The sequence below is a fragment of the Drosophila subpulchrella genome, unplaced genomic scaffold (assembly GCF_014743375.2).
Source record: "Drosophila subpulchrella strain 33 F10 #4 breed RU33 unplaced genomic scaffold, RU_Dsub_v1.1 Primary Assembly Seq33, whole genome shotgun sequence".
Taxonomy (NCBI): Eukaryota; Metazoa; Arthropoda; class Insecta; order Diptera; family Drosophilidae; genus Drosophila; species Drosophila subpulchrella.
In genome coordinates this window covers 1,156,922-1,170,590 of record NW_023665570.1, presented here as the reverse complement: position 1 = coordinate 1,170,590, position 13,669 = coordinate 1,156,922, and the positions used below count along the sequence as shown (strand labels likewise).

The 13,669-nt window shown below is 38.2% G+C and overlaps 1 protein-coding gene across 2 annotated transcripts in view; it reads right to left on the bottom strand.

Moving 5' to 3' along the window:
• LOC119559699 (UDP-glycosyltransferase UGT5-like) overlaps positions 1-12,854 on the bottom strand; it is a 254,909-nt gene extending 242,055 nt beyond the window's left edge. Inside the window, exons 1-3 of one of the 2 annotated variants that reach the window (XM_037872761.1) lie at positions 12,768-12,854; positions 12,420-12,502; positions 12,293-12,350 (exon numbers count right to left, since the gene is read on the bottom strand). In XM_037872761.1, the coding sequence (XP_037728689.1) occupies positions 12,293-12,350; positions 12,420-12,498 (137 nt within the window). In that variant the 5' untranslated portion in view covers positions 12,499-12,502; positions 12,768-12,854. Of the gene's footprint in view, positions 1-12,292; positions 12,351-12,419; positions 12,503-12,767 lie in introns of those variants that run through there. The other variant, XM_037872760.1, reaches the window with a different exon arrangement.
• Between the last annotated feature and the right edge of the window lie 815 nt (positions 12,855-13,669).

Sequence of the window (13,669 nt, the reverse complement as noted above, 5' to 3'; positions counted from 1 at the left end):
GACGTACTTCTCATGGAGAAAAGCTGCGCACACAGCATATAAAGTGTACGAAAAATACGACGGTAGTTCCAAGCACTACCAGGCATTAGGGATATTAAGAAATAAAATAAAAGGTTCAGCCGATATGGTTCTTTCGTCTTTCGACACACCTCTTAACTTTAAAGCCATAATAATCCGACTAGATTTTTCATACGCTGACAAACGACCGGTATACTTAGTAGAACAGGAGATGTCAACGCTTCGCCAAGGAAACATGACCCTCTTACAATACTACGACGAAGTGGAGAAAAAGCTGACTCTGTTAATAAACAAGACAATTATGACCTACGACAATACCGTAGCAGCGTCAATGAACGAAAAATATAGAGCAGATGCGCTTCGCGTATTTATTTCGGGAACAAAAAAATCCCTAAGCGATGTTCTCTTTTCGGCTAGACCATCCGATCTTCCATCCGCTCTAGCCTTAGCACAAGAGGTAGAGGCTAATCACGAGCGATATATGTTCGCAAGTAGTTTTGCCCGTAGCACGGAAGAAAAACTTCAAAGGTCCGAACAGAGACAACAGGACAGAGAAAGAAATACAATAACAGACTCTAGATCTAACCTGGAGGGTAAAAACCCCCATTTTAATAAAAAACCAAGACAGCCACTCAGACAGGATCCAGTCCAGCCAATGGACGTCGATAGTTCATCTCGTTTTAGACAACCAACTCAAAATCAACAAAGTAGTCTGTTTCATAGACAAACCCAAAACAATCAGTGGCAGACCAATCAACAAAATAATCAACCCAACGCTTATAGTAACCATGGACTGGCGCATAAAAGACCCAATAATAGTAGCGCAAGGTACACGGAACCGAAACATCAAAGAATAAACCATTTGGCGTTAAACAATGACCAACCTATCGAAAACAATGACGAATACCCTACAGTAGCCGAAGAGGAAGTAGAAGACATAGATGATGACCTCATAGATTATGACGAAATAAATTTTTTAGGCATGACTCCCTGCTCCCGTTCATAGAAAGGGATATCGCAGGGAGAAAAATCAAACTTTTGATAGACACGGGGGCTTCCAAAAATTATATTAAACCTATGAAAGAATTAAAAAACGTTATTTTCGTAAATAAGCCATTTTCTGTAAAATCAATCCATGGGTACAACACTGTAAACAAAAAATGCATCTTAAACCTATTTAACACAACTACAACATTCTTCTTATTACCGAACTTAACAACGTTTGACGGAATAATTGGACTGGACTTGTTAAAAAAAACCGACGTCGTACTTGACCTAAAATTCAGAAAGTTAATAACTAACAGCAATTCGGAAGAAATTAAGTTTTTGAAATGTGAAAATGTTAATTTTACAAAAGTTGATGACATCGAGGTACCCCACGAAATTATGGAAAAATTCCACTCAATGTTAGAAAACCGCACGGGTGTATTTGCAGAACCGAATGAGGCGCTGCCTTACAACACTAATATCATCGGTACTATCCGGACGGAGAATGAAGACCCAATATATTCAAAATTGTACCCACACCCGATGGGTGTGTCCCACTTTGTAAATACAGAAACACAGGCTATGTTACGGGACGGCATAATTCGACCATCTCGGTCTCCATACAACAACCCGGTTTGGGTTGTAGATAAGAAAGGGACTGATGAACAGGGAAACACAAAAAAACGCCTTGTAATAGACTTTAGAAAACTTAATTTAAAGACAGTTGACGACAAATATCCTATTCCGAATGTAGTTTTCATCTTGGCCAATTTGGGCAAGGCAAAGTACTTTACCACTTTGGATTTGAAGTCTGGTTTTCACCAGATATTACTCGCCGAAAGTGACAGGGAGAAAACGGCCTTCTCAGTAGGAAATGCGAAATACGAATTCTGTAGACTTCCCTTTGGATTGAAGAATGCACCCAGCATTTTTCAGAGAGCCATCGACGATGTGCTCAGAGAACAAATAGGGAAATCTTGCTATGTCTACGTCGATGACGTAAATTTTTTTTCAGAAAATATGCATGAACATGTGAAACACATAGCATGGGTCTTGGACAAGCTATATGAGGCCAATATGAGGGTTGCGCGTGAGAAATCAAATTTTTTTAAAGAAAGCGTAGAGTATTTAGGTTTCGTAGTTTCACGAGGAGGTATAAGAACATGCGCAAACAAAGTAGATGCAATTCGTAACTACGAGCAACCAACCACACTATTCAATGTCAGGTCATTCCTTGGATTAGCAAGTTACTATAGGTGTTTTATTAAAGACTTCGCGTCTATTGCAAAACCTATAAGTGACATCCTAAAAGGTGATAACGGCAAAGTGGGTGCTGGACAATCAAAGAAAATACCAATTAACTTTGATGAGAATCAGCGCCAGGCTTTCGAGAAGCTTAAGAATGTTCTCGCATCTGAAAATGTAATGTTATTGTACCCAAATTACAAAAGAGCGTTCGACCTAACGACAGATGCTTCGTCTTTCGGTTTGGGAGCAGTCCTATCACAGGACGGAAAACCCATAACTATGATATCACGAACTTTAAAAGACAGGGAACTAAACTTTGCAACGAATGAAAGGGAGTTACTAGCAATTTTATGGGCCCTAAAGAGCCTCAGGAACTACCTATATGGCGTGAAAAATTTGAACATTTTTACTGACCATCAACCACTCACTTTTGCCGTCTCAGATCGCAATCCAAACGCCAAAATTAAGCGGTGGAAAGCTTTTATTGACGAGCATAACGCCCAAATTTTTTACAAGCCAGGAAAAGAGAATTACGTCGCTGACGCGCTGTCCCGACAGCACATCCACTCACTGGAAGAGGATGCGCAGTCAGATATTGCCACAATACATAGCGAGTTATCACTCACCTACACTATCGAAAAAACAGACAAGCCGGTCAACTGCTTTCGGAACCAAATAATAATAGAGGAAAGCGGAACTGCTTCAGTTAGAACGGTCATTATGTTCGGTGAAAAGACTCGACATCTCTTGTATTTCTCGGATAGAGAAACACTTATACAGAGAGTATGCGATGTGGTCAAGAAAGACGTAGTCAATGCAATTTTATGCGAACTTCCAGTACTGGCATTTATTCAGCATAAATTAATAGAAACATTCCCGACAACCATATTCCGTTACACGAACCGCATGGTGACTGACATCTTAGACAAAAATGAACAAAAAGAAATTACGGTGTCAGAACATAACAGGGCTCATAGAGCCGCTCAGGAAAACGTGAAGCAGATTATGCAAGACTATTTTTTCCCCAAAATGACTCATATGGCAAATGAGGTCGTCGTTAATTGTAAAACCTGCCAAAAGGCAAAATATGATCGACATCCTCAGAAACAGATTCTCGGAGAAACACCGATTCCCTCATATACTGGCGAATTACTACATATTGACATATTTTCTACAGATAAAAAATACTTTCTTCCTTGTGTAGACAAATTATCAAAATTTTCAATTGTTCAACCAATCGCTTCCAGAACCATTGCAGACGTACAAACCGCGATTTTACAGCTTATTAATTTCTATCGACGAACAAAAACCATATATTGCAACAATGAGCCTTCTATTAAAACCGAAACAATTAAGACCCTTCTAAGTAACCAGTTTGACATACAAATTGTTAATGCACCGCCACATCACAGTACGTCAAACGGACAAGTGGAAAGATTCCACAGTACACTGGCAGAAATTGCACGGTGCTTAAAAATCGAAAGAGGAATTAAAGACACGGTTGAACTAATACTTCTCGCGACTATAGAATATAATAAAACCATTCACTCAGTAACAAATAAACGACCCATCGACGTAATACACTCGTCGACCATAGAGCTAAACACAGAAATTAGGGATAAAGTTTTAAATGCACAAAATATTCAACTGGAAAGATTAAATAAAACAAGACAAGACAGAAATTTTCAGGTAGGAGAAAGGGTCCTTGTAAAATCAAACAAGAGATTGGGAAACAAACTCTCAAATTTGTATTCTGAAGAAATTATAGAAGCAGACTTGGGGACCACAGTCTTAATAAAAGGGAGGGTGGTCCATAAGGATAACTTGAGGTAAATTAAATAAATCTTATTTTCCTTTTTTCTCCAACACACTAGGTTTTGGACAATAATACTTCTCGCCGTATCCATAACAGCAAAAATGACCGACTACACGACTTCAAATTACATACCAATCATGGACGGGGATGTAACTATTTGGAAAATGTAAGCACTCAAGTAACCTAACCCTGTTCTCGGAATTAGTAAAGGAAACAGAAGAAATGAGAAACCATTTCCCTCAGTCACATATGAGACAAATATTAGATTCAGATTTACGACACATTAGGACTCTCATAGGTACAGTAAATATTCATCATAGACACGCAAGAAGCATTAATTTTAGGTACTGCATTAAAAATTGTAGCCGGTACTTTAGATTTCGATGACTTCGAGAACATAAAATTTACACAGAAAGAACTCATAGAATCAGAAAACAGGCAAATAAATATTAACACAAAGACCCAAGAACAAATAAACATTTTGGTAAAAAATGCAAAAACAAAACAGATAAATACAGAAAATTTATATGAAAATTTGCTATCAAGAAATAGAATAATTATTTCCGAACTCTAAGCTTTGATGCTGTCAGTTACACTTGCGAAAATTGGAATAATTAACCCCGCGATTTTAGACTCAAACGATTTACAAAATTTAATCAATGAACATTCTACAAATATTACTATTACTGACCTAATGGAAGTCGCTCAAATAAAAGTTCTATTAGATAATAATTTTTTACACTTTATATTAAAATACCCTAAGCCTTACATAGCATGTAAAAAAATAATCTTGCACCCCGTTGAACACAACGGCACTATTCTTAATTTTGCTGAAGGCGATACTATAGCTGACTGCGGTAACAAAATTATGCCGATTGGAAACTGCACCGCTGCCCTTACAACAACGTTCTGCAGAGAAATGCCCTACACAACATGCGCACAACAACTCCACTCAGAGGGCAACGCACACTGTTCGACTCGCACGAGCCACCTCGAGCCGCTAACAATCATCGATGACGGCGTTATTATTCTCAACAACGGAACAGCTACGATCAACGGACAACTTGTAACTGGAACATTTCTCGTTACATTCGACGAAGAAGCAAAAGTAAACAACACCATTTACCGCAACGTAAAGAACTACGTAAAGAAATACCCAGCGCCAGCCGCATCAACGGTCATTAACATTGCGGGCCATGCAAAAATTAAATATGGAAAACTTACGATACATTGGTGAAATGGAAAAGGGGCTGGTAAAAAAGCCCATAGTATCTGGCCTGGCCGCGATCGCCTTTTTGGCCATATGCTTTACTATTTCCAAGCTCTATCAGAGACGCCAGCGGGTCCGTCGCCAGCATGACCTTCAAGTTATTATTGACGGTTTCAAAAAGTCCGAGGACGTCCTTCATCTAAGTGGGGGAGGAGTTAACACGATCACCCAGCAACAAGAAAGTTCCCAGGCTAATCCCGCATAACGAGACGGGAATAATGCAAGGCCAGCGACACCTGCGGACATTGCACAACGACGGTGCTACGGTCAGCACAATCAGCGGGCAATGCACTGCGACGGAAGCAGCGGTTGTCCAACTCAATGCACGAGTCGCCGGGTCAGCAGTTTCAGAGCATAGGGCTAGCTTACATTTTAAGAATTTATGTACTTATGAGTTAGTTGAATTTTGGAAATAAATCGTGACGGTCATCGCCGCGCGAAACCAAACTCGTCTCGAATAATTCATTTGTATACTGATGATGCTAAGCTTTGTTTATCATATAGTAATATTGAGTCTGGTTTCTGCTTGCAGTCAGACTTTAATAGATTCCAGGAATGGTGTCGGTACAACCTTTTGAATTTAAACTATCTTAAATGCAACGTTATGACTTTTTATAGGGGTACGCCAACGTTCATAAGTTACTCTCTTCAGAACATGTCCCTGGCCCGCATATACTCAGTAAACGATTTAGGTGTTCTCCTAGATCCTTAACTTAAATTTGACTCCTACATAACCTCTACTGTAAATAAAGCTATGAGTGTTCTTGGGTTTATAAAGCGGTGGTCTAAAGAATTTAAAGATCCATACACTACCAAATTATTATTTACCTCCCTTGTCCGTCCTAATTTAAAATACTGCTCTTCCGTTTGGTGTCCTCAGTATTAAGTGCACATTGACTGTACAGAAACAATTTCTTCCTTTTGCCTTACGTGGTTTGAACCGGGATCAAAACGTCAGGATGCCTTCTTACTCGAGTAGATTGCTATTAATTAATTTGCCTAGTCTAGTAAACCATAGAACTATTCTTGGTACTATTTTTATGAATAATATTATCAGAGGCGATATTGATTCCTCACATTTGGTAAGCCTTTAATGTTCCAGTTAGACTAATGCGAAACTACTACCCTAATAACTTGCCACGATGTACATCTAATTTTTTTTTTTTTTAATTATAACACCCTATATCTTTTAATTTGTTCCTCAACTTCTATCCCTGTAACAAGCACGTGCTTGGTGTCGTTTGGGCCATTTGTTTGTACTGCACTAAGGTGCATCAACGTTCAACAATAAAAAAGAAAGCTCATGGGATATATTCTGAATTTCACAAGTGATTTCACTTGGGACGTCTCACCGGCAGATGACAGGCTATACGACAAATGAGTATAAGGAACAATCCCGTGAGACTTCTAAAAACTTACATTTGAATTTTCACTTGTGAAAAAGCGGACATCCCATACAATTGTCTATTGTGATTTCATAAGCGAAAACTCATCGGAAATATTTTGAATTTAACAAGTGATTTCAAGTGGTTCGTGTCGCCGGCAGGTGACAGGCCATACGAAAAATGAGTATAAGGAACAAGTGAAATCCCTAGGGAAATTTTCATTTGAATTTTCACTTGTGAAAAAGCGGACATCCCATACAATTGTCTATATGGAGTGTCACTTGTTCTTCACTCGTGCAAGCGGACATGTCCCGCGGTATTCACAAGGTGATTCAAAAGTGAAAATTTATTTTTGGAACTGAAGGGAAGGGTTATTGCTGCACCTTCGCACACATAAACACAAAGCCCACTTAGGCTTATGCATTTTGTACGCAATTCCTGCGTCACTTTTTAGTAACTTCTGCGCGATAGAACACATTTTACAAAAACTAAAAGGGTCGGGATCGCGAAGAAGTAACTTTTGAAACACTTCTGACCGCTAAAAAGACGATAGTACACATTTTACAAAAACAAAACAAGGAAGAACGCTATAGTCGAGTACCTCGACTATCAGATACCCGTTACTCAGCTAAAGGGACCAAAGGAAAATGGAGATATGCAAGCAGCAAAGCGAGATTGAAATGCGCCACCTACCGGCGGTAGACAGATTTAAGCGTTGTGGGCGTTAGAGTGGGCGTGGCAAAGTTTTTTTTGGATTAATCGATAGGTATTGACAAGACCAATACATTTCAGTTAAAATTTTTGATCTAGCGTGAAAATTGTGGGCGCCACAGGTTTGGGCGGTTTGTAGGCGTTCTAGTGGGCGTGGCATATTCGCGTGACAAAATTGCGCTGCGCTTAAGCCTAAGGAATCTAAATCTGAAATCCCATTTCTCAATCTTTGATGTTTTCCAAGATATCCGCGTTCATATTTACGATTTTTTGAAGTTTGTGGGCGGTTTGTGGGCGTTCAAGTGGGCGTGGCAAACTTTTTTTTGGGTCAATCGATAGGTATTGATGAGAACAAGACATTTCAGTTAAAATTTTTATTCTAGCATGAAAACTGTAGGAGCCACAGTTTTGGGCGGTTTGTGGGCGTTAGAGTGGGCGTGACACTCTGCTGAAACAAACTTGCGCTGCGTAAGAAGCTCAGGAATCTGCACGCCTAATCTCAATAGCCTTGCTCTTATAGTTTCCGAGATCTCAGCGTTCATCCGGACGGACAGACAGACGGACAGACGGACAGACGGACATGGCTAGATCGACTCGGCTAGTGATCCTGATCAAGAATATATATACTTTATGGGGTCGGAAACGCTTCCTTCTGCCTGTTACATACTTTCCGACGAATCTAGTATACCCTTTTACTCTACGAGTAACGGGTATAATTAGTGCGGTAATTTTCCGTTGCACCTTTTTTTCGGAAAGTTTTTTTGGTCTTCCTTTTGACCCACGCCATAATTTTTCGCCTGAACGTCTTTTCGTTGCGCGATTTGTCTGTGGACAGTGCGGTTTTGTATCAAATTCGTGCGTTTAAAAAATATAGCTTTGTTTTTTTCTAAATGTATTAAATGCTTAACATATTTAAATGTCCCCCTGAACAAAGGGTGCAAATCGTGAGCTGTACGATTATTTAAAGCCATTTACGGACAAGCTAGCTGTGAACATTACTTGGCGTGTAACTGCGGAAAAACCCAGCATCCAACGATTCTCAACATAACAAAAAACAATTTTTATTTCTGTTTCTTTTAGAAATGGTTATAAATAAATTTCTTATGTCGACGGAGCTGGACCTAAATAACATTGTTCAGCAAATTTTCCTACATGCCAGGGACCGTGTATACAAGCGGACAAAGCCTTTATACAAAAATCAAGGAAGAACGCTATAGTCGAGTACCTCGACTATCAGATACCCGTTACTCAGCTAAAGGGACAAAAGGGAAATGGAGACATGGAAGCAGCAAAGCGAGTCTGAAATGCGACACCTACCCCTGATCTCAATATATGGTTATGTGGGCGATAGACAGATTTAAGCGTTATGGGCGTTAGAGTGGGCGTGGCAAATTTTTTTTTATCAATCGATAGGTATTGACGAGACTAACACATTTCAGATGAAAATTTTTTCTAGCATGAAAATTGTAGGCGCCACAGGTTTGGGCGGTTTGTGGGCGTTAGAGTGGGCGTGACAAACTTTTCTTTGGATCAATCAATAGGTATTGACGAGAATAATACTTTTCAGTTAAAAATTTGTATCTAGCATGAAAATTGTGGGCGCCACAGGCTTGGGCGGCTTGTGGGCGTGGCACATTCGCGTAACCAACTTGCGCTGCGCTAGCCTACGGAATCAAAATCTGTAATCCCAATTCTCTATCTTTAATATTTTCCGAGATATCCGCGTTCATACTTACGTTTTTTTGAAGTTTGTGGGCGGCTTTTGGGCGTTAAAGTGGGCGTAGAAAACCTTTTTTATGGTCAATCGATAAGTTTTGATGAGAACAATTTATTTCAGCTAAAATGTTTACTCTAGCATCAAAACTGTAAGAGCCACCGTTTTGGGCGGCTTGTGGGCGTTAAAGTACGCGTTAAAGCACGCTGCTGAAACAAACTTGCGCTGCGTAAGAAGCTCAGGAATCTGCATGCCAAATCTCAATAGCCTAGCTCCTATAGTTTCCGAGATATCAGCGTTCATCCGGACGGACGGACAGACGGACATGGCTAGATCGACTCGGCTACTGATCCTGATCAAGAATATATATATATACTTTATGGGGTCGGAAACGCTTCCTTCTGCCTGTTACGTACTTTTCGACGATTCTAGTATACCCTTTTACTCTACGGGTAACGGGTATAATAAATGCAAAATATTGAAAGTATAAAAAAATATGTTTTCATTCAAGATTTTCCGATTGGGAAAGACTCTTCTTCTTCTACAAACATATGTAAAGTCACTTTTGAGTGACTTCCATAAGTGACTACGGCGACACTTCCAGAAGTTACTTCAGCGATATCGCATTCGGATCGCGGAAGTGACTCCAGTCGGGAAGAAATGTGCCACTTCGGCGGCACTTCTCGGAGTCACTTCGGCGACACTTCCAGAAGTAACGCAGAAGTGACTTCGAGAAGTGTCGCCGAAGTAGCGCATTTCTTCTCGACGGGAGTCACTTCTGCGATACGAATGCGATATCGCGGACGATCGTTTTCATCTTCTAGAAGTCACTTAAAAGTGCTTTCCGCGATGGAAAATTATTGCAGGGATAAACGAAATGTAACAAGAGAGATCGCTATAGTCGAGTGTCTCGACTATCAGATACCCGTCACTCAGCTTTTAAATTTAAAATTATTAAAAGTTATGTTGAAATGTTAAGATGACCACTTCAAAATTGGAATAATGATAATAATAATCCAGGTGGAAAACGAATTAAAATAAGAATTCTGATATCATGCGTGTGTTGTGTATATACAGTATATGCATTTATGCCTTTACAGCTGGGAAAATGTGATTCGTTTAAAAACAAATTCTTTATATATAATTTAATATTTAATATAAAAAAGGGTAAAACTAATTTCACTTATGTTTAAACAAATACATATACATTTTTAAGCAAATAGATTCACGGCTTTACCTCACACCTTCTCGCAACATTATTATTAATACAACAAGAAAGAACGCTTGAGTCGAGTGTCTCGACTATCAGATACCCGTTACTCAGCTTTTAAATTGAAAATTGATAAAAGTTAAGAAGTTTCTCCAAAATTCGCATTAGGCACAATGGCTTCGTCATAAGAGAGTTAGTCATAGACTCATGGGAAAACAGAAAGATTTACAGCGCTGTTACGTGCACAAATTTTCAACACTGGGTAAAAGATCTTACGTCTCTTTTTTTCGCTTATGAGAATGCAGGTCAGAATGGAGAGAGTGGTAATGCAAAGAGCGAAAAGCCCCGTTCCGGGACCATACCATTGATTCTCAGCTATTTAATGTTTACATTAACATAATCGGATTTAGATAATTGAAATTGGTAATGTATTTATTGGAGAGATGTGTACTTACACACACATGCATAAGTACATTGCATAAATATAAAGCCAGGCGGCTCTGGCGTCACTGATTTTTATCTTGGGAGGTTTGTGGGTATTAGGACAATCGACAGGTATTGACTGGACCAATACATTTCAGTTAAGTTGGATTTTCTAGCAACAAAACTGTGAGCGCCACAGTCTTGCACGGCTTGTGGGCGTGGCACATCAGCATAATAAACATGAGCTGCGTGCGAAGCTAAAGAATCTAAATCTTAAATACCAATCCTCTATCTTTGATAGTTTCCGAGGTATCAGCGTTCATATGGAGGCTTTTTTGAAGTTTGTGGGCGTTAGAGTGGGCGTGGCAACATTTTGTTGGGTCAATCGATGGGTAATTACGAGAACAATACACTTCAGTTAAAATCCTTTTCTACCATTTAAACTGTAGGAGCCAGTAGGCGTTAGAGTCGACGTGGCACCCTGGCGAAACAAACTTGCGCTGCGCAGGAATCTCTACAATCTGCAGGATTAATCCCAGTATTTATAGTTTCCGAGGTCACGGCGTTCATACGGACGGCTCGGCTAGAGATCCTGATCAAGAATATTGAAGTACAAGGGTGGTCAAAAGTATTTTCACAAAACAAAAGTTAAATATACTCATAATTTGAACTTACATCTTGTTAACTTTTGCATCAATGGAAACGAAATTTAAATGCCGTTTGAATGATACAATAAATTTCTTAACCCATTCAGTACTTATTGAAAAGGACGAATTTGTGTGAAAATCTACTTTTTGAACTTTTTTCCTCGACTTGAAAACTTAAATTTTTTGATGCAAAAAGTTTCTTCAAACAAAAATAATAGTAACCGCCAAATGAATTTTTAAAAAATCATTTTGCTTATATTTTTTATGATTTTTTGAAGGTGACAATGTCAAAAAAAATTTTTATGAAAAAGAGAAAAATATGGCTCAAATGCATGTTTCTAAGCATTTTCAAAAAAACATTATAAATATAATCAAAATGATTTTTGAAAAATTCTTTTTGCAGTTACTATTATTTTTGTTTAAAGAAACTTTTTGCATCAAAAAATTTAAGTTTTCAAGTCGCGGAAAAAAGTTCAAAAAGTAGATTTTCACACAAATTCGACCTTTTCAATAAGTACTGAATGGGTTAAGAAATGTATTGTATCATTCATTCATCCGCACAATATACCCTGTATTTTCTATGCTCAATGTTAATTATGTTAGTTATTCTTACTCTCAATTTTGATAAAACCGTGGTCAATTTCATAAATAACTGGCTTGCCTTAGTGGCATTAGTAGAATCTCCTGGTTAAGTCGAAGCCCTTTTTCTCTCATAGTTTTCGGGATATCGACTTTCACACATGTTTGGATCGAAGTATATTAACATTATTGTGTCGCGAAAATGTCCTTCAAAATAAACGTATAATATACCTTTTTCTTGACGAGGAATGGGTATTATTAAAAGAATTTACATGCATAAATACCTGGAAATTAGACCCTTCGCCAGTTCCCAGAATGGTATCTTGTGAGACTTTGTTCCTCCTAAAAATATGTTTAAAAACTTTTTAATTTTTCCTGGAACACTAATTATTAAATTATTCATATTTTTACCTTGTGTAGCCATTAGGATGTCCGCAGCCAGTGTCGTGCAAATCCAAAAAATCAAGAACATGCCAATTTTTTGAAACATTTTGCTACAAAATACAAGAAATATGCTCATTGGATTCCAATTTTTTACCATTTGACAAAGTGTTAACTCAGTACTTATACTACAGCCGAAAAGTCGCTGGGCTTTATAGACCAGCTGGGTATTTAAATCTTTTAATTGAGCGTTTAGTACTCGACCCAAAATTATATAATGTTCATATAATTGCTGCGATTCTGTTCAAATTTGTTTTTAATATTCCTACAGTGTCAACAAAAAATATACTTGAATTCCACTAAAAAAAAGCAACACACCATTGGGTATTAACTCAAAGAGAGGTCGGCCCAAGACGATTGCCCCTTAAGTATCTACACTTCCGACTTTCTAGGTCTGTACTAATAAAATTGGTTATACTTCCAGCTTGAAGATAAATGATTATGCAAATAACCAACAGTTCACTTTTTTAAATAAAATAGAACTACACTGAAAAAAATCTTGAAAAATATGGAGGGCGTTAAAACGGGCGTGGCACCTTGATTTTGTTTTGTGATTTTTAAAAATTTTTTAATATGTACAAAAGTAAGACAAATATGGAAAAACATTATAGTCGAGTACCTTGACTATCAGATAGCCGCTATTCACCTAACCAACTTCAAAATAAATATGTATGTATGTACATCGATGATTCAATTTTTATCTACTTAACATTTTTACACTTATCACTTTTATATATGAGTGAGTGAATGTTAGTGCCACAATCTTGTGCGGATGATTCAATTTTTATCTACTTAACATTTTTACACTTATCACTTTTATATATGAGTGAGTGAATGTTAGTGCCACAATCTTGTGCGGCTTGTAGGCGTTAGAGTGGGCGTGGCACCCAGTTGAACTAAACTTGCGCTGCGCAAAAATATCTTGAACCTGCGCCTAATCCCAATTGTGTAGCTTTTATAGTTTCCGAGATCCCAGCGTTCAATTCGTCAATACCTTTTGTTGTGTCAATACTGATTTTAGTCGGACTGTCAGTTTATAAGTTTATTTGGTTACTTGAGCAACGTGTGTGTGATGGACAAGGCGATTAACCAAGATGGTATCCAATTTTTTTTGCTTTTAAGCATTAAAATGTAAACATTTTTTATTATTTATATAGGCATTATACCCGTTACTAGTAGAGTAAAAGGGTATACTAGATTCTTCGAAAAGTATGTAAAAG